This window comes from Theropithecus gelada, chromosome 1 (genome assembly GCF_003255815.1).
Source record: "Theropithecus gelada isolate Dixy chromosome 1, Tgel_1.0, whole genome shotgun sequence".
NCBI lineage: Eukaryota > Metazoa > Chordata > Mammalia > Primates > Cercopithecidae > Theropithecus > Theropithecus gelada.
The window spans coordinates 25,761,539-25,781,226 of NC_037668.1; the positions used below are offsets into that span (position 1 = coordinate 25,761,539).

At 48.6% G+C, this 19,688-nt stretch overlaps 2 protein-coding genes across 10 annotated transcripts in view; one reads left to right on the top strand and one right to left on the bottom strand.

Moving 5' to 3' along the window:
• Window positions 1–1,697: 1,697 nt before the first annotated feature.
• PEA15 (proliferation and apoptosis adaptor protein 15) lies at window positions 1,698–11,669 on the top strand. Of its 5 annotated transcripts, XM_025380054.1 has the most exons (7): window positions 1,734–1,898; window positions 3,481–3,584; window positions 4,780–4,981; window positions 7,842–8,015; window positions 9,405–9,560; window positions 9,717–9,805; window positions 10,566–11,669. In XM_025380054.1, exons 3-6 carry the CDS (start codon window positions 4,921–4,923, stop codon window positions 9,779–9,781), a joined length of 456 nt encoding a protein of 151 aa, XP_025235839.1. In that variant the 5' UTR covers window positions 1,734–1,898; window positions 3,481–3,584; window positions 4,780–4,920; the 3' UTR covers window positions 9,782–9,805; window positions 10,566–11,669. The 5 variants fall into 5 exon arrangements, with proteins under 5 accessions (XP_025235855.1, XP_025235847.1, XP_025235868.1 ...); XM_025380070.1 differs by lacking the exon at window positions 4,780–4,981 and having other exon boundaries at window positions 1,698–1,898; window positions 9,717–11,669; XM_025380062.1 differs by lacking the exons at window positions 3,481–3,584; window positions 4,780–4,981 and having other exon boundaries at window positions 1,698–1,898; window positions 9,717–11,669.
• Window positions 11,670–12,005: 336 nt separating this feature from the next.
• DCAF8 (DDB1 and CUL4 associated factor 8) overlaps window positions 12,006–19,688 on the bottom strand; it is a 46,768-nt gene continuing 39,085 nt past the window's right edge. For 2 of the 5 annotated variants that reach the window (XM_025379959.1, XM_025379969.1), the window contains exons 11-14: window positions 18,932–19,062; window positions 15,136–15,255; window positions 14,609–14,725; window positions 12,014–13,993 (exon numbers count right to left, since the gene is read on the bottom strand). In XM_025379959.1, coding sequence (XP_025235744.1) covers window positions 13,877–13,993; window positions 14,609–14,725; window positions 15,136–15,255; window positions 18,932–19,062 — 485 coding nt within the window. In that variant the 3' untranslated portion in view covers window positions 12,014–13,876. Of the gene's footprint in view, window positions 13,994–14,608; window positions 14,726–15,135; window positions 15,256–18,931; window positions 19,063–19,688 lie in introns of all 5 variants that reach the window. The other 3 variants (XM_025379997.1, XM_025379979.1, XM_025379988.1) reach the window with 3 other exon arrangements.

Consider the following 19,688-nt stretch of genomic DNA (forward strand, 5'->3'; position numbering starts at 1 on the left):
GATTACAGGCGTGAGCCACCATGCCAAGCCAACATTTTATTTCTCATGGATCAGGTGTAAAGTTGTTGCTGGGAGACTTAGAGGATTTCTAAGTATGGAAAGATGAGACCTGAGATTAAATATATTTTCACTCTCCACAAACAAGTCCAGGAAGTGTTCCTGGAGAAGGTGGCAAGGGTGTAGAAAGCAGAAACTATGTATTCATTCCAACTTGTCGCTATTTAATAAATGTTTAATAGTAGTATGGGCACTAAGCTAGTATTACAATAATATTGTGGAGCTTACTGTCTAGCATAGGTCAGTGGAAGGCCCCGGTCTAAATAATAGATCCTATTTTTTAAGCACCCATCTGTGCCAGTCCCTAGAGACTTACTATTTCTGAATCTCAGAAGAACCCTCAGAAATAGGCATCGGCACCCTCATCTGACCGGTGAGGGCACTAAGGCTTTCAGACATAACTTGCCCAAGGAAGGGGTGGAACTAGCATGCAGCCCAAGGCCCCCGGGTCTTGTTGCCTCCAGACCTGAGCCTTTCACTTAGAAACTACATGAGTCTCAAAGATGGGTCAACGAAATAGGTTTTGTCCCTACAACACAGAGCAAACATGATATATACAAAGGCAAATGATTAGGGTGTGACAGGGAATGCTGGGGAGAGGAAACAGCAGAGACAGGCTATGAAATCCAGAGCAGCAGGAACTTGAGCCTCTTCTAGGAGTGGTGTAGACCTGAGAAAGGAGGGGCTCATTTGAGGTTTCTGGAGGAGTTTCTGCCAGGTAGGAACTGAGGCGAGATGGGGTGATCCTGGAAGTGGCACAAACATTGAGGGGAATCCCCCAACCTGGGCCTGCTGGAGTTCTTGGCAGAAAGGACCTACCCAGGGTCAGACTTCTTTCCAGGGCCAAACCCTGCCCAGAACTGAGACCAGACCCCTTAAGCTATAGAGATGGGGGTGAAAACAGATGCTTCTCCAATTCTTCCTTTCCTCTTTTCAGTCTGGCTGAGAATCTGGGGGAGGAAAGTCCCTGGGGTAGAGGGGAAGTGAGAGCTGCCACATTGGGCCTGGGCAGAGGGGCAGAGCTAGGAGACAGAGCTAAGTGTGGCTTTGCAAGTTGTCTATATTTGCATGCTGAGCTCACTGCTGCTCTTTTTCTCCCCAGAAAATAAAATTACATCATGGTAGGGGGAAGGCAGGAGTGGGGCATGTTTGGGAAAGGTGAGAGGAATGCAAGAGGGCCTGCAGGCATCATCCTGGAAAGAGAAGATCCAGGGCTCCTCAAGACCCCATGTGGCCCGGACCCCTCACTCCCAATGTGGATAAGTCTGATCAGTCATTTACCACTGCGCCCCTGACCCTTAAGGCAAGGAAATAAGTTTTTACAAATATCAAAGCCAGCAGCTAAGAGAATCCAGCCCCCAAAGACTTTCCAAACCCCTAAACCGAACCTACTCTGTGCCTCCCAGGGGTCCTAGGCCCCGTGGTCATCCAAAGGTCAAAAGGGGAGGAGGGTGCCCTACTGGGTAATAATTAAATATGAGAATTGTTTCGCAGTTCAGGGGGAAGAGACCATCTCTGCTCCAGCCCTTCGCCCAATTCTGTCCCCCATCCTAGGAGTCTTCCAGAACCCCAGCCCCTCTGTCCCCCGCCCCCTCCTGCCTCCCCCTCCCTCCCCCTCCTCCCGCCATTCCCCGCCCCCCGCCCCTCCCCGGCTCTGACATCACCGGCCAGCCGGGTGGAGTGAGCGACGCTGGGCTCGGGCTCTGGCTCCGCGGGCGGAAGAGGCGGCGGCGGCGGCAGAAGCGGCGGCGGCGGCGGGAGCCGAGGAGGAGGTTCCGGACGCTGCTCAGGAACCGGGGACTCAGGAGTGCCCGCGCCCTGAGCGCTCAGCTCCAGAGGCGGTGAGAGGGGCGGAGAGGAGACATGTCGCGGGGAAGGGGCAGATTTGGGGGTCTAGGCTTGGAGGGGCAACGATCTGGGACACCGGGGCCAGACGGGGAGCGTGGGGACCCCGGTCGAGTCCACTTTGTGTCAGGCCCCACGGGGTCCGTCCTTCGGTCGGTGCGTCCTGAGCGCCGAGCGTGTGCTGGAGGCGGCGTGGCTCTGGCCAGCCCATTCCACGCTGAACGGCAGTTTGAGAGTCGGACCGGGGCCTGGGGATTAGGATGCAGCCTGCTTCCCGCCCAGCCGGCTTGGCCAGGCCAGCGCCCGCCCCTCCCTCCCCGCTCAGGCTTCGGACTCGCCTCCGCTGGCGGTCTCCCGGCCCAGCCCTGTCTCGGTTCCATGTGCCCTCACCCCCAGCCCACTGCACCTGAGGAAGAGGTGGGCTTGGTGGAAAGCTTGTCCAGAGGGAAGGAGGAGCTGGGGGTGTAGAGGAGTGATGTATCTAACGTAAAAACCCTTATTAATTTCATATAATCCGTGTCAAAACTGACAGGGAAACACGCACACCTATAAGGCACGCCAGCACACACAGTGACACACACCCATGTGACTTACACACATAGTCTAGCACACTCCAAATCACAAACGTCCCTGCACTACGCATCCGGCCGCCCACCACACCCCCACTCTGTGGGGTGGGGCATCCCATGAGGAGTCTTCTGAACTGCGGGCTCCAGGTCATCAGTCCGACAGGACAGCTGAGTGGACAGAAAGGGCCACTGTCCCCAAATCCATCCTGATTTTCTGGCAGCTTTTCCTAGCCCCTGGCTTCAGATTGTTCCTCTTTAACAGTGGGGAAAGATGGGAGAAAATCTTGGTCTCATTCCTCTAAAACAAGGAGACAGGATTTTGCGGGCTAATGAGAGTAGGGGCTTCTGGTGGCCTCTCTTCCTGGGTCCAGTTAGGGCTTAGGGTGCTGGGAATGGCTAGTTTCTGGGTAAGAGTGGCCAAGGGATGGAGGAGGAGGGGGTGGAAGAAACGGAGAGGAAAAAGAATGGGTATGAGTCAGCCAAGAATGGAGCCCGTCAGAGAGAGAATGAGAGGAATGTGTGTGAGAAGCAGATAGACATCTCCAGAGAGGTCCAGAGATAGTCAGGGAACCAAGGAGAGGGAGGAAGTGAGAGACAGAGATGGTCAGAGAAGTGTGAGAAGTGCTTGAGAGTGCACTAAACAAATCAGGGAGGATGAAGGTGGGGGAAGACCACTGGGAGTTAGGGAAAGTGGTATGTGTGTCTGGGCCCCAGGCTGTCAGAGCGATTAGCTTTAATTGCTCTTCCCTTTGTGGTTAAATACTCCGTTGGGGAAATTGCCAGTGATGCCCTAGGCTGCAGGCTTCCCTGGTTGCCTACTTCCTCAATTCCGTGCCCATCATGTGTGGATGTATTATCATGCATGAAGAGGGTCACAGAATCAGAGCGCCTCACTCGCTCACACAGATCCTCACCAACAATGTCATGATGGATATCTTCACCAGCTGGTAGGCAGCCAACCACTGAATCTCCAAGCCACTCCCACCAAACTTACTCTGTTTTGTAGCAGGGATGCTCACCCCTTCCTAATTGCAGCTCTGAGTATTCAGATGGGGACACTGAAGCACAGATCCAGGAGTCCTAAGTATTCATTGCTATGACTAAGTTGGATAGGTGAGTAGGAAATGCTAGAAGGGGTGAAAGCCTATAGAAAGGAAGAAAAGAGATACTGAAAGATGAAGTAGAAAGGAAATGGATGACGAAGAGTGAGAGAGATGGAGAGAGATGGAAATAGAATCAGGGAGTGCCACACCAGAAGAGTGGAGACAGAGATGGTCTGGGGAGAGTCCTAGGCCTCATTCCCCTCCTCACCATCAGCCGGCCTTCCTCTGCCCTGCCTGATCCAGTGCCAGCTATCTCCTGATGCCCCATCTTGCGTCTAGCTCTTCTCTAGACTAAAGGCTGAAGGCTAATCCCTGTCCCCATGCCCGAAGGTAATCCATTTTGCTTCTTGGACTGAACATTTTGGGGCCCAGATGTCCTGCCTTTCGTCACTTCCAGGCTGACCCTGGAGCCTCAGAACCCTCAATTTCCTTGTTACAGGAATAAAGACAACCCCCTCCTCCCCCGCAAAGCTAGATAAAAAGCTTAAAGAAGAAATCGAGAATGATATTAAAGGAAATAAACTACGGGACTGCTTGAATTTGGGGCCCAGATATAATTTAAAAGAGGAAAGCTGGACCCCTACTCTCTCCCTTCCAACCCCTCTGTCTCTCCATGATTACTTCCAACTTCAGGCAGAAGACTGACAGACTTGAGTGCCTGGGAGTCCCCTCTTGCCCAATACAGGGACCTCTAGGTCCTTGCAGCTGTGTGGGATGGCCCCTCCCCTTAGCCTTAGGCAGCTGCAACAGATGTAGAAGAGGGAGGGGCAGCAACTCCTAATCTTCAGGCTTCCTTCTCGAATTTACAGAGGATTTGGAACCAAACATTAGAGAGAAGGGATAATCTACCACGACTTAATGTCAAAATGCACAGAAATTCTTTTGGTGCTGCCACCTCCTCCACAGGTGGTTATCCCAATTGCCAGGCTTCTCAAAGCACTCCCAGGGCCTGACTCTTCTTACCCCAGTGCCCATGGAGCTCCCACCTGTCCCACCCTAAAAGGTCAGTATATAATGGTCCTTACAGTTGGTTTGACCTTTGTCAGGGCTGTGCCTGGGGCCAACTTGGAAGGAGAGGGAGGCAGGAAGGAAGGAAGGTGTGAGGAAGCGGTGAGCAGAGCACAGAAAGCTGGGAGGGAAGAGGACTGACTTCCTGGCAGCCAGGGCTCCGGTTCCTGATTCCTGCGCTGGTATCCTGTCCCAAGAATGGCCTCCGCCCAGACTGCCTGGTGATCCCTGAGCAGCTCTCTGCACTGCTCCAGAGATCAGGAGGATTTTTCAGAGCCCAGAGAGCAGATTTCTCCACAGGCTCTAAGGAAATCTGAATCCCTGGTGAGGAAAGTGACATGGAGGATGAAGGAAACAAGCTCTGCCAAGCCCCACCATGGTCAGGCCAGACCAGCCCAGGTACAACAGTTATCAGTGAGAATTGACAGCAGTTCCCCTCAACAACACTCTCTTTGCTTCTGCCATACTAAGGCCTAGGCAAATGTATCTCTCCAAGAAGGGAGGCAACAGGGTGGCCTTTCCTTGTACCCTCAGGGGGCCTTACTCCTATCCTTTCTGTCCCTTCTTATTCACCATTCCCCACACCCCTCCCATCTAGTGGTGTCATTGTCCTAACGACTGGGGGGTGGGGGGACCCAGAACTGAGGTTGCCATAGTAACAGATGAGCTGAGGTTATAGCCTTCTATAGTTGACTGTATGCTCTCCTCTCCCTCGCCCCCCCATGCCTCATTTGCAGCCTTAGTCTCTTTCTGTCTCCCAACTCCAGCTCTCTTCCTCCATTCTGCAGGCTTCCCTCACCCCTCTGGATGTGAGCCTGTGGTTATATGCCTTCTTACACATGCTTTTGGCTGGTTTAGACACATAAAAACACACACCACAGATACTCACAGCCAGTGCACCCACAGCCATATATCCAGTGCTGGCACATACACCTCCATTACCGGAACATCCAAACACACCCACAGACACCCAGCCACTGCCTCCTCCAGAGCTGTGCCCACAACCCAGGGATAAGCATCCATAAGATCCAAGCACACACACATTTCTCCTCTGCCACTTTAACATTCCTAACCCCGTCTCTCTTACGGGCCTCTTTGTATCTTTCACTCTCTTAGAAAGCTCCTACCCACTGCCCCCAAGTCTTTGTGGGTGAGTGTGTTACACACATTAATTTCTTCCCGCCTACCTCCTCTGTAGATCTGTTTTAGATTCAAAGCCCTAAATCTTTAACTCCTCCCGACACACACACACACACACACACACGCATGCGTGCACTCTTTCCTCCTGCAGGATCTGTAATATTTACAAACTCTCCTTCCATATGAAAGCAGGGAAGTATAACCCCCAATCCTGCCCCATTTCCAGCTAAGGGCTTGACCCCAGAGTTTCCTCCACTGGGGCAGGGTCTTGTCTCCTGCTGCGCTTTCCCTTCCAGCTCTACTCACGCCCCCCCAACCCATTCTTATCTCCATCTCTAGTCCCCTCCCCATCATCCCCCTCACCCGTATCCCCCTCCTTCTGTCCTTGGATTATCAGTGGAGTGAGGGGGGTTGGGCTCCAGAGCCTGCTGCTGTGACCTAGATTTCAAGACAGAGACAGTTCCTGGTGCTGACAGTCAGAGAGCATTGTTCCTGGCCCGGCCTGGCAGGGCCACTGCTGGGCCCTTCTGTCTGGTTGCACCTGGGTGTGCAACTGAGCATGCCTATGACTGCCTGTTTCTTGCGGGGGTCATGGTAGCCCTGCTGTCTGGCTCATTGTCTGTTTGTGTCACGGTGCCTGCCGCCAAGGGAGGCTTGTTTATTCTGGTCCAAGTAGGGGGCTGGGAATGGGGACTTCTGGGTCCGCATCTCTTATTTTGTGATCACCATGCCAATCTCAGTTCCCCTGCAGTAGAGCAAGAAAGAAGGAAAATGGGAGTGTGTCAACCAGGCCCCTTTGATCTGCCACATTCCCAGCCTAATGCTGGGGTGATTTGCGGGCAGCCTCAGTCAGGGACGAGGTCATCTTGCTGCTTGCCCACCCCTTGGTCTAGTCGCATACAGTGTGTTTATGATACAATTTACTTTTTAAAACATGCTTTACTTTTCTGACTAAAAGAAAACAGATACTCATTGTGGAAATAAGTTCCATTTTTGAGCTCACCCACTAGTGTCACATTTTATGAAATCCAGAAAGTTCATTCAAATATCTGACCTTCTTTCTTCTGTCTTAGCCACAGTTCCTATCTTAGTGGAAGGAAGTCCTTGAATGTTTTCTACTTCTCACCTAAGGATCACGAAAGAGGGATGGGGTGAAGGCCTAGGTGAGATCTGGCCTTGCTGATCTCATCAGACCATGCTGAAGGTAGTGCCAGTAGGATGTTGATGCAAGAAGAGGGGGCAGTCCCCTTTTGCCATTCTCCCAAAGCCGCATCTAAAGTCCCCTCCCTCCACCACCCAGCCAGCCTGGGAACTGGGCAGGGGGCCAGAGCCAGTCGCTTGGTATTCTTGGGCATGGGGGCTGCAGGCACAGCACAAAGGGTAGGAGAGAGCTGAGTGGGGGCCTGGTAACCATCAGGGGAGAAAATGGGCTCCACAAAGGTGGGGGTGGTCCTTGCTTCCCCCACCTCGAGCCCTAATGACTGAATACAAGGCTAGCATGGAGAGGCCAAGGAACCACTGGACCAAGCAACTAGGCATCCATCCAAAATGAGTCATTAGTGGAGTGGCGGGGAGTTGAAGTGAGGGACCCCTTTGCCTCTAAGGCAGAATGGGGAAGCTAGAACACACAACCTCCTACCAAACCCTCCAGCTCCTTCTCAGCTTCTCATTGCCACAGCAAGCCTCGCCCTGGTTGTTTTGGAGTTTTTTTTCCCCTGACATGGGGAGGGGTTGGAAGTGGGTGGGGCGATTCTGGGGGGGGGACTTGGAGAGAGCCGGTGAGAAAGTCGGGAGCAGGTTGCTATGGTAACCGCCTCCTCAGTCAAGGGAACTGTTGCCAGGGTTACTGTTAGAGGGGGAAAACAGAAGAAAAAGATGGTGGGGGGAAGGAGGTATGACTTGTCACTCTAGGCTGCTGCCTGGCTCCTAGCATCCTGTCTACCCTGACCGCCTCCCCTAGGTCTTCCTTTTCTCCCTCAGCCCTAGCCACCTCCAGCCTCCATGTTCCAGGCACATGCCTGGTACGGCAGAGTGGGGAGTAGGAGGGTAGTGCCGGGGAGTAAACCAGACTCCGTACCTTAAGCTCAACTCCTATTCCTTTGTTGCCTCCCAACCCCAGTCATGGCTGAGTACGGGACCCTCCTGCAAGACCTGACCAATAACATCACCCTTGAAGATCTAGAACAGCTCAAGTCGGCCTGCAAGGAAGACATCCCCAGCGAAAAGAGTGAGGAGATCACTACTGGCAGTGCCTGGTTTAGCTTCCTGGAGAGCCACAACAAGCTGGACAAAGGTGGGGGAGGGGAGCACAGGGGTCCTGTCATCAGTCTTTCAGGCTCAGTTCATTCAGCAAACAGAGATGAGCTCAAAGCTCTTACATCCACAATGTGTACCCCTCTATAGCAAGGCAGAAGAGAGGTGCTCTAAGAGTATGGGGGCCTTAGACATTTTTCATTGTGCCCCTCATCAGTAAAAAATGTTATTCAGATACTCCTGTGCTATTATCACATACACAACAGAACGTAAAAACAATCTAACAATAGTAAAATTTTAAGTGACAAAAATTGGGAAGAATTCTAGACAATAAAAATAGAAGAATACTTGAATGAGGGGAGAACTCGAAGTGTAATCTCATCTGGTAAATAGTAATACTAATCTTTGTTAAGCACTTTTTAAAAACTGGTAAAATTTAAAACTACAAGTTCTAACACTTTCTTATCCACTTTGAGAGACTACTGCTTGGGGAGTGGGGTCTATGGATTAGACTAATCCCACACAGCTGGAGGCTTTAGGGAAGAATTGGTGTTTAAGATGGCCCTGAAAGGTGAGTGGGATTTCTAAGGCAAGATCCAAAGGAGGGCATGTCAGGCAGAGGAACACTGTCACAGAGTATCTAGTGTGTTTGGAAATGCAAGCAGTCCTGCTTGGCTTGACTAGGATGCAGGGTGTTTAGAAATGGCTGGGAAGGTAAGGGTAAGACTGTGTTGTAGAGAGCCTGGGTATTGGATAGGTGAGGTGAGTGAACTCAGAGCCCTTCAGATACACTATTCTGACTGCTGTGTGGCTGGCAGGGAGAAAGTATAAAGGAGGACATGTTACAGTTAGACTATGGCAACAGTCAGAGGGGAGGAGCCAGGGAAGAAGGTCTAAGGGCATCTATAATCTCCTGAAATTGGCCAAGCCATGGACATCATCCTTCTGGTGGTGTCCATACCTTCTCTCATTTAGAATAACCTTTCTCACCAGGCCCAGATTCTCTCCTGGGTTGCCTAGAGATTCCACTCTGTTGGTCCTACAAGTGCTGTCAGCAAATTCTTATACTTACTTGGATGGAAAGTGGAAAAGGATGGGGGTGGGGATGGGGTATCTGGAAGTCAAGTTTTTCTTTTGTCCCCTCCCCACAACATATGGGAGCTAGTATCCAAGCTAAACCCCTCATTCTAACCACAGTCTAGAAACTTCACTGACCAATTATCTGTCCCCCCTGCAAACAGTCCCCTGTATTGTTGTTTGGGTGCCTTAGCTTTCTTTTACTGGATTAGTAGCCCCTCTTCTTCCAGTGTTGTACCCTCCCATAACCAATGTCAGCAACTCAGCTTTGGTTCCAGGTCCCTAGTCTGGTGGAGTAGGGGAAGCTGACCTCTACAGCCTAGCTCTGACCCTATCTCCTGCCTTCCTCCAGACAACCTCTCCTACATTGAGCACATCTTTGAGATCTCCCGCCGTCCTGACCTCCTCACTATGGTGGTTGACTATAGAACCCGTGTGCTGAAGATCTCTGAGGAGGATGAGCTGGACACCAAGCTAACCCGTATCCCCAGTGCCAAGAAGTACAAAGGTAAGAGGCCACTCCTTTAACTAGCTGCACCTCTGCCTCATCCCGTTGACTATCCTTGGAGTACTTGAGTTTTGGGAGAGTGGAGGCAGATGCCCAATGGGCCTGCCTGGCATCTCCCATACTGCTGTCCCTGGACACATCCCTTTTTGTCCCCAGACATTATCCGGCAGCCCTCTGAGGAAGAGATCATCAAATTGGCTCCCCCACCGAAGAAGGCCTGAGCAAGGGGGAGGAAGAGGAGGAAGGTTGGACCTTCATCAGACCACTCCCTTCCCCCATCCTCCAGGGGAGGGGGCAAGGGCAACCCACCATCTACCCACTTACTAACCTGGTCCTAACCCCCTTACTGTGCGCGTGTGTGTGCGTGTGCGCACGCTCTGGCTGTCTGTCTATATGTCTAGCTCATCTAGTTCCTCTTCTTAAGGGGATGGGGGTCAGGGGCTAGGGGAGGGGGCTGAGTTTCCCCACTTTAGGAGGAGGTGGGGGCTATTTCTATGCAAATAGAAATCAGCACATTCCTCCTACTTCCCTTTCCTCCACTCTCCCCCCATATCTTTAAAGTGTGGAAGCAGAAAGGACCTGCATTTTCCTACATTGAGGAGCTGACATGGGGGTAAGGTATGGGAGAGGTAGGTGGATCCAGGGAAAAGCAGTGGGGAGGGAAGGCAAAGAGGCCACTCAACCCCCACCTGGAAGGGGCAAAGAAAAGCCAGAGTTCCCTGTTTGTACTCCTGTGCTGGACTAGCTGTTTCCTGAGTACCAGCAGGTCCCTTTTTTGCCTCTCATGGGCCTAGCATAGGTATGAGCCAGGGATCCTTTCCTGGCCCCTAAGATCAAACCCCATGGAGTAGCCAGCATTAGATGCCCCCACCCACCTGTACTCTGGAGAGACTGTGCTGGGAACATGTACCACTGAGCCTGAGATGGGGATGAGGGCAGAGAGAGGGGAGCCCCTTTTCCGCTCAGTTGTTCCTACTCAGACTGTTGTACTCTAAACCTAGGGAGGTTGAGGAATGAGATCCTTAGGTTTTAACCTGCATCCTGACCCCACCATCTATAGGGTCCCAACTTGGTTATTACAGGCAACCTTCCCTCTCTCCTTGGTGAAGAACATCCCAAGCCAGAAAGAAGAGAAGTTAACTACAGTGTTTTCCTTTGCACTGATCCCCACCCCAATTCAATCCAGGAAGGGACTTAGGAAACCCTTCTTTACTAGATATCCTGGCCCCTTGGGCTTGTGAACACCTCCTAGCCACATCACTACAGTACAGTGAGTGACCCCAGCCTCCTGCCTACCCCAAGATGCCCCTCCCCACCCTGACCGTGCTAACTGTGTGTACATATATATTCTACATATATGTATATTAAAACTGCACTGCCATGTCTGCCCTTTTTTGTGGTGTCTAGCATTAACTTATTGTCTAGGCCAGAGCGGGGGCGGGAGGGGAATGCCACAGTGAAGGGAGTGGCAGAATCAAATTGCTACATAGTCCAAACAAAAAAGAAAGCTTTTTCAAAAAACATTTAATTCACATGCAGTCTCAGAGACTATTTAGACAAAGTTGAAGTTAGGAGCTTTCAGAATGTGAGAGTAAAACTTTAATGGGAGGGGAGGGCTGGCTGCTGGAAGAAGGAAGAAGCCAGACTGGTTAGACAGTATTCTTAACTCCTAGCCCAGCCTAGCGTGTCCTGCCCCTCTGGCCACTGCTGCAGACACCTGCCTTAACACACACACCTCTAGGACTCCACAGTTTTGCCTTAAAGGACCTTCCCAAGTCTCCCTTTCCCTGTCTGGCTTCTCCCTTAAGAAGAGAGAGATACTTGTAGAATTGGGTGGGAGGAATGAGCATAAACTGTCCTTCCATTTGGGATATGTTACATTAGAAAGAGAGAGAATAAGGAGCCTTTCTTATGGAAGAAATGGGAGAAGAGAGACAGGGTTATTTTCAGCAGAGTCTAGTAGTTTCTCTGTAAGGCAAAATAATCTAAAAAGACTAACCTGCCCACCCACTCCTTATATTGCTGTGAGATTGCCCCTATCTTGTGCTCTTCTGTCTGCAGTGTGCACGGCCTTGTTCTAACCTGGAATAAAGGTGATTGATTGTATTGTAACTAACTGATTTTAAAATTTCTGTGAGTGACGAGGATTTTGGAGCCTTTGAATCACTGGGAAGGGAGGGGGAACAATATTTATGCCCCAGAACAAGGACTGGGAAAATACCCCGAGTGTATACCCTCACCCCACCCAATCTCCTAAGTATCACTGAGCTAAATGGAGCGTATCCTACTTCCAACAGTCTCCAATTGGAGCCCAAGCACTGGAAATACGGGTCTCCCAAAATGGACTTTCTAACACTGTATCATGTGCAGAATCAGAGGGGTAGCTACATTAGTAGGAGCAAAAACCATCCATTGTGAACAAATGGACCACATACCACACAGAGCAGCAGTCAGGGGGAAGAAAAGCTTTACTGGGAGAAAATACAACAAATTCCAGAGTGCATGGTTTTTAGCCCACCCTATCACCCCACCAGCAATAGGAACACAGACCACTCAATCACACATTCCCTACCTCAGGGAATAAGTACAGCAGCCAACATCTGGTCTGAGAGCTGCTGGGAAAAGGGGCAGGAGGAAGAAGTGTCTGGGAATACCATTCTCTCACTCTTTTCCCCTCCTTCCTGGCCTGATTTAGTAGAATCTGACTGTCCCAGGATACAGAATTCTTGATTGGATCTTGTGGAAACTGGGGGCAAAAAAATAGCAGCAAAAGCACTTAAAGGCAAGAATTCAGCTGGGACTTTCAGACTCAGTGACCAGTGATAAGACAAGTGCCCAAACTCCAGCCACTGTAATCAGTCCTTAGATTAATGACTTGTTCCTCAATCCTAAAATATCAAGAGGTGGACAAGGTTTAAGTCAAACCCAGGAAGTCTTTCCCTTCACTCTTCTATGAAGAAGGGAACTGGCATCAAGTTGGATGCCTTAAAGATCAAGCAGCTAAAGGTAAGAGAGACAGAGAGAGAGTGTGTGTATGTGTATGGTGTGTGTGTACGTGTCTTCTGTCACACAAAGTACCACAATAGTCTGCAGTGGTGGCACCACCCTAAAGTATTTTAAGTTTTAAAGACAGGCCAGCCTCTGGTTAGAATAGCCATCCTTGGAACCCCCTACAAGACTTAAGGAGAGGTAGGAGATCTGAGGCAAAGAGCTGAGAGGAATTTCCTGGTTTTCCCAACCCCCACACCAAAGCAGGGAACGAGGAAGGGTAGAAATGAGGATCCTTCCATTCTTGAACCTCCAAAAACCTAAAGGGTAAGTCCCAATCTCTAGTGACCATACATAGAGGTAAACTGACCCCAGGTGTCACCTCCACACCATTACTCTTGTTCACTCTTAAGTCCCTTTATTGCATTCATAGAGAATATATAGGTATTTAAACTTTGACAATAATTTTACCTTGATACATCCAAGTTTGACTTGCTTTTTAATATATTTATAGATATAAAATTAGGCCTCTAACAGTGATAGGGACAGGGAGATTGCTGCCACCAAACAATGTTTTTTAAAAAAATAACAGAAGAGGTAACATCCTTCCTATTCTTCCTTCACGTCTGCCCCTCTCCCACCTCTCCCCAACCTCCCTCACCTGACGTATTAGGGGGTGATGGGATGAAGAGAAGAGAGTGAAGGATATGTAATCAAGTGCAAAACACTGTGATAAGTACAAAGAATGAATAAGGTGGATAGGAAAGTGAAGAGTGTGGGATGGTTAGGGGCTTTAAGGACTTCCCAGGAAAATAGGATTCTGGGATGGGGTTGCTGAGGGGGGGAAAAAACCAACTGTCATATACTTTTAAAAAACAAAGGAAGAAAAGGTCAAAAACCTAAACCAAAGAGAGAGTGGCACTCTTGCCCTCCACTCTGGCCCCTTGGTACTGAATAGCCAGTTGTTCTACCCACCCCCCCTGCCCAACAAACAAGGGAGCTTAAAGAAAAAGAAACCCCATTCCCTATCCCAAACCAGTTAACAAAATAGGCTTCCCTCTCCTCTCAAAAAGAGGCTTTGGGGAGAGGCCATTTCTACTGAGTCCTATGCACCTCTCCATGGAGCCCCATTCCAGGGGTCAACTCCCATTCCTAGGTACTCTGTTGGTTCACTCCTCTGGTTTGTCCTTCTCCTGGGATGTCTTTCTTTTATCTAAAGCAAAAAGTCCAAAGTGCGTTTCTGCTGAATGTAGGACCTGGGACAGGAAAGGGTTGCCCAGGCAGGATCAGATTGGCAGCCCCAGCCTGCCCCACCTAGGTATGAGGCCTCAAGATGGCATGCACTGCACCCGGTCAGGGCCCTCCTCCTCGTCCGATGTGTCTGAGGAGCTGGGAGACTCATCAGAGTCCGCGTCTGTGGCCCCAACCCCAGGTTCTCGCCAGCGCTGTGGATGGGAAAGGCTTGTTAGTAACTTCCCTGGATGGAACAAGGACAAGCCTGTTAGGTCTTAGCTAGAATATAGATGCTTTAGGCCGGAGATCAGCAGAATTTTTCTTAAAGGGCCAGATAGTAAATATTTTAGACTTGTGGTCTATATGGTCTTTATTGCAACTATTCAACTCATTGTAGCATGAAGGCAGCCACAGACAATACACAGAATGGGTGTGGCTGCAAGCCAATGAAACTTTATTTACAAAAACCAGCAGCAGGCCAACTGCCAGTCTGCCAACCCCTGAACTAGGCCTCTTTTGGCATAAGAGGAAAAATAGAAGGGTCACATCGAGACTTGTTATTTCTTCTCAATTCCCTCCTCCACCCTCCAGCCTTTGCCTTTATGAAGATAGGATTACACATGGATGGCAATGGACAAGAGTAGATACCACCCTTTTCTGCTGATGTCTCTTCCAAGGCTGTATCAGGGATCTGATGGGGATAGAGGACAATGGATAGGAAATCCAACCAAGATCACCTGATTCCTCCTTAAAGTCACTACTCTGGAACTTTTTAGCCCTCTTAAGAGGGTCACTCCCTTGGGAACTCATTTCCAACCCCAGCTTACCCGGTGATGGCGTCTCTGTCTCAAGTGATGCATAAGGAACCACAGCATGTGACTATCAAACAGGTCAGGGTGGTGCAAACTATCTTCATCCCGCTCCCGCTTGTTCTTCTTAATCACCTGGAACCCAAAAAGGTTGGGAAGAGGGGGCAGCAATGAAGAGGAACCCGGGACCTGATCAAGAAGGCTGATCTTCTACCCCAATAAAAGCTAACCGTTAAGTTGAAGTGGAGCTACATTAGATTAGGAAACGATGCCCTAGGTTCAGCTGCTGCAAAGGTAGCAGGCTTTAATATAGGATAATTCTTAAAGATGCTCCTTATCCCCATCCTATTACAAATTAGTGCTACTTCACAGCTGCCCCCTGGAGCAGGACTATTCCCACAGAGGAAATTACAGGAATGTTGGGGAGGGTGTTAGAGCAGTGCCTTTAAAGAACTGGGCAGCAAGTTATTCCTCCCTATGACAATTAAGAATCAACAGTATGTGGATAAGCAGAAAGAAAATAACTTCTGCAGTCAGCCACTTACATCTTTTAACCCTGTCAGCTCAGTGGAAGCTTCAGCTGTGGGTGCCCAGATCTTCACATCATGGTCTAGGCCACTGGTTGCCAGCACAGGCAGGTGAGGGTGGGGCTCAAGACAGTTTACCTGGTCAGGAAGAAAGGAAAACAGACTCAGTAGTGTGTGGTAGTAGGGTTTAAAAACCACTACTCACCTTGAGCCAAATAATTGCCCTTGATCAGGGCTGATGCAGCTGCTGGGGAAGGGAGGCCCACCCATCCTGAGCCTAAGCCAAAGGGCACTGGGGGTAGAGAAACCAGACACAGACTGGGTATAAGACCAGGCACATCAATCATTTCCTATGTTTAGGTCAGGGGTGGCTTCATCCCCAGATACGGCCCTAGGGATGGGTGAGTGGACTGCCCAAGCTTACTGCTGGCTTCATAAGACAATGAAATCCAGATGACCTCATTCACTCCAGATTCCAAAGCTCCAACTTGCCCAAGGCTGGAAAAAACCATCTCAGTGGCTTTCACCAAATGGCAAATAAATTTTAAAAAATGAAGCAAGCAGCAGCTGCCAATGAACCCCCAGAGAAGAGTCGGAGAACAACTACATTCATTTGGCACTGTTTACTAGAACTGGAGGAAGGCACAGGCTGAGAAGAGGAGGCTGAGTTGCAGGGAGTGGTGGGAGTGATGGAGGCTCATGTCTGCTTGAGAGAACCTTGCACATCCCAGGGGGAGCATCCTACTACCTGCCCTGAGCACAACAGGCTCAGCTATAAAGCAGCACATTAAAATAAAGCAGCTTCTTGGGGCTCCCATAGCCTCAATCTCAGTCACCCTCTGGGTAAATTCACTGAACAAGGCAAAAGAAATAAACTACAGCAGGAAGGCCTTCTAGCTTAGGCAGTTTCCTTCTGTCCGAAAGGCACCCATGCCCCCTGCTGTCTGACTTGGAAATATGAGCTTCCCTAAGGGAAGGGCAGGGAAGTTCCTACCCCATCCAGAAGAGTTAGTTCCAGATCTAGCTGCTAAAGCATTTTGAGTCTTTTAGTGAAAGGAGGAACACATAGGAAAGGCACCCTGCCTTGCAGCTGGCCATATAGTCCAAGAAAATAACTTCTTTTAGTTCTCTCTGGACCAACCACCTCCCCTGCCTCACCTGCACAGGCAGCTGAGGGTAAGTCAAGGGCAGGCATGGAAAACAGAGCTGACCTACAGACTTCCCACTTACTTTGACTCCATCTTACAAATAAACAAATGCTCAGAAAAGACTGAAGCTAAGACTGAGCTTATGAATAAAACAGAAACCTCATTCTTTATCTCCTCCCATTCCACACATCAGCCTATTGTGAAGTTTATCTTTGGGCTGTTTTAGGCAGTGCAGTTCAATGCCTGGAATAATATCTATCTCTAGTAATGGACAACTTACACATACAAACCTGAACTTTTTCATCTATCTCCTAATAAGCCCTTGTTACAGACCTGTACTCTTTGAGCTAGCTCTGCTTGAATAAGTCAGCAAAATAAAAAAGCGCAGGGGAACAATTCCTTGGAACTTAAGACTAAGGAAAAAGCCAGTGGCAAGAGGAACAAGAGAATAACATACAGTACCTGAATTGGAGCCTGCGGGGGGAGCCGACAGAGAACTTCTGGGCCAGAGTACCTGGTCACTTCACCAGACCTGTCTGAATGCCAGGACTTATCCTGTCAATAATGCCTGAGCAGAGAAAAGAGCTCTGGCCTTAGATGACTGGGCTGGGGGAATGTAGAGAATGGGATCAAGCATCAAAGTGCTCTTGGGAGACTAAGGGGCTGTCCTCTGATACCACCCCCCATTCTTGTCCCTGTGAAGCTGAATGGGAACAAAGAAATGATCCTCAAATCAGAGTCAGGAGATCTGGGCAAGTTAGAAAATAACTTCTAAGATCTTTGGTTCTAACATTCTACGTTACAATTACATTCTACTCTACATTTACAATTTGCATGATATAGAACTGCTGAGTCTACTACATTGAAACTAGTGCCTGGTGACCCCCACTGCTGGAAAATTAGGACCAAAAACAGAACAGAGGGAGCCAAGTAAAAGACCACATCGATCATTCAGCTTACACAGAGACAAGAATATGTAAGGAAATTTGCTTCAGGGGGAGCCTCTATATCTCTTATTCTACTTATTTACTCTTAGGACCACTAAAACTTAGGCCTAGGGCCCACCCATCCCAAGTAAATGCCTTCCTCACCTGGGCAAATGGGTTAATCATCAAACCCTGGCATTGGCTGAGCTAAAAGCAAACTGGCCTGCAGAATGCTTTTGGAGAATGGACAAATGCTGGCCTGGCAGAGGGCATTCAGCCCTGCATCTCTCTGGAACAGAATGCAAGGCAATAGCTTATGTCAAGAAAAAATTCACTGGCCCCTTCTGACTTCCTTTCTCTAAATGCCTATTGCATAATTCCCATTAAGACTCAAGTGTTTTGGGTTTGTTCACTGCAGATGACACAGGGGGACCTATGGAAGAGTAGGAAATGAAGCAGGGAAGAGTGAGACACATCTTGAACTTCTAGATTCCTCTCCATTTGTATTCAAACCGTAAAAACCCTAGATCTATGCAGGTCCCAGGTCCCCAAAATTTAGAGGAAACCAGAAGAAAATTTGAAATACCCTCATACCAGGGCAAGAAAAACATAAGGAATGGGATCCTGATTGCAAGGAACCATTCTACATTCTAAAACCACTCTCTGAAAAAAACTTCATCAAGAGATGGCTAGGCTCTTTAAAGTTCCCCACAGCTAAGAAGGAATAAAAAGGAAGAGAGACTAAGCTGTCTCAGTCATTCCTTAGAGGTCTTGGGTAACCAGACTATTCTAGGCAATCAGTATAATTTAGTCTTTCAAACTGTCTTTCCATCTCCTGTGGTCCAAAAACCTTGTAACAGAAAGCAATTGAACTCTTTCCTAATTCTAGGTCTCAAAAATGAAAAAAAAAAAAAAAAAAAAAAAAGATAAGGTTAACCAGATACATCTTAAGAGCTGATGGCTCTTCATTCCCTAACTCGATTCTCACTCTTCCTTTTTGACCTAACTCCACAGAGGTCTGCAGAACTCAAAGGACAGGCAGACTATGATATGATCATGGGTTATACAGCAAGCAGACTGCTCAGCTACTAGAAAAAAATTACATTTGCTTTCTCCTTACATATACACATTTATATGTGTTTGTTACCTATTTGAATGTAAGCATGACACTTCACCCCTAAATACTTCAACATGTATATCTTAAGTACAAGAATATTCTCCTACGTAAGTAATCAAATCACATAAATTTAATATTGAATACCATGTTATCTAATGTATAAACCATATTCTAATTTTCCCAACTGTCCAAAAAATGCTCTTTATAGTTTTTATCTGCTGATCTAAGATCCAGCCAAGATCACTACTTAGTTTAGTTTAAAGGGAAGAGACACAGAGAAATCTTTAGCCTTGTGTAGGAGGGTGTGCCCTGAACACTAACACTTTTTCATTTGGAAAAGGTGCATGCCTAGAGATAAGTTACATCACTCAGGACAGGACAGAGGTTCTTCCCTAAGATCTCTTTCTTGTCTCAATAAACTGTGCTTTACAGGGACAGAAGATAGGAACAGGAAGAAAATACTCCATCAAAAACTCAGCACCCCCAGGCTAACTAGCCTTTTATGGCTGGTTGGACCTCTAAAACATGGTATTATGTAGTCACAGAATTCAGTGTCCCTGCTAAAACCTACCTTAATGACTGGAGAGATTAGGGAGCCAGCCAGCTCAGCATACCATACTCACCACGCCTCCCTTGTCCCCCTCCATGAACTGAATAATCTGGCAGGATGATTTCTCCCAGAGGAAGATGTGCCCACAGTCACTACCGCTCACCACAAACTCACTCTTAGGGCCATAGAAATTGACGCCTTTTACTGAAACGATAAATGAGGGAACAAACCACATGAGGGTTGGCATCAGGCCTATATATATTCATCTCAAAGGGAATTTAATTATTCACAAACTCTAAATCAGCTGAGGGCCAAAGAATTATTTTCATTTTCTCAAAACACATCAAGAGATTATGCATGTTTAACAGATAGTTATAAGAATCACAACAGTCCCAGAGATGATTTATATTCTCCCAAAGAGCTCGATCCTTAGGGCAGAGGAATCTGCAATCCTTTAGCAGCAGCCTCAGTCTCTAAGTTTATACCCTAGCAAGCAACCACAGGCCTCTCTAATCCCTTACCTGTCCCATCCTGATTCGTCCCAGCTGTGTCCACTCTTAGGCAGTACTGTCTTATGGCCTAGGATTATCTTTGGTATGTGGGCTTCATTGGTACTTTGTCAATATTTTTGGGGTCATCAGTTGATCTGAGACTGATGAAGGCCACAACTGCCTCAAGAAGCAAGTCATCTGTGCTTGCTACCATTAACAGGGTTCCACTCTCCAGAATCAGTAAAAGAAGCCAAGAGTTCCAATGACTATGGTCAGTACAATATTGGCCATGAGACTGGCACCCTTCCTTTATCTGCCTGTGTACTGAGATCCAAGAAC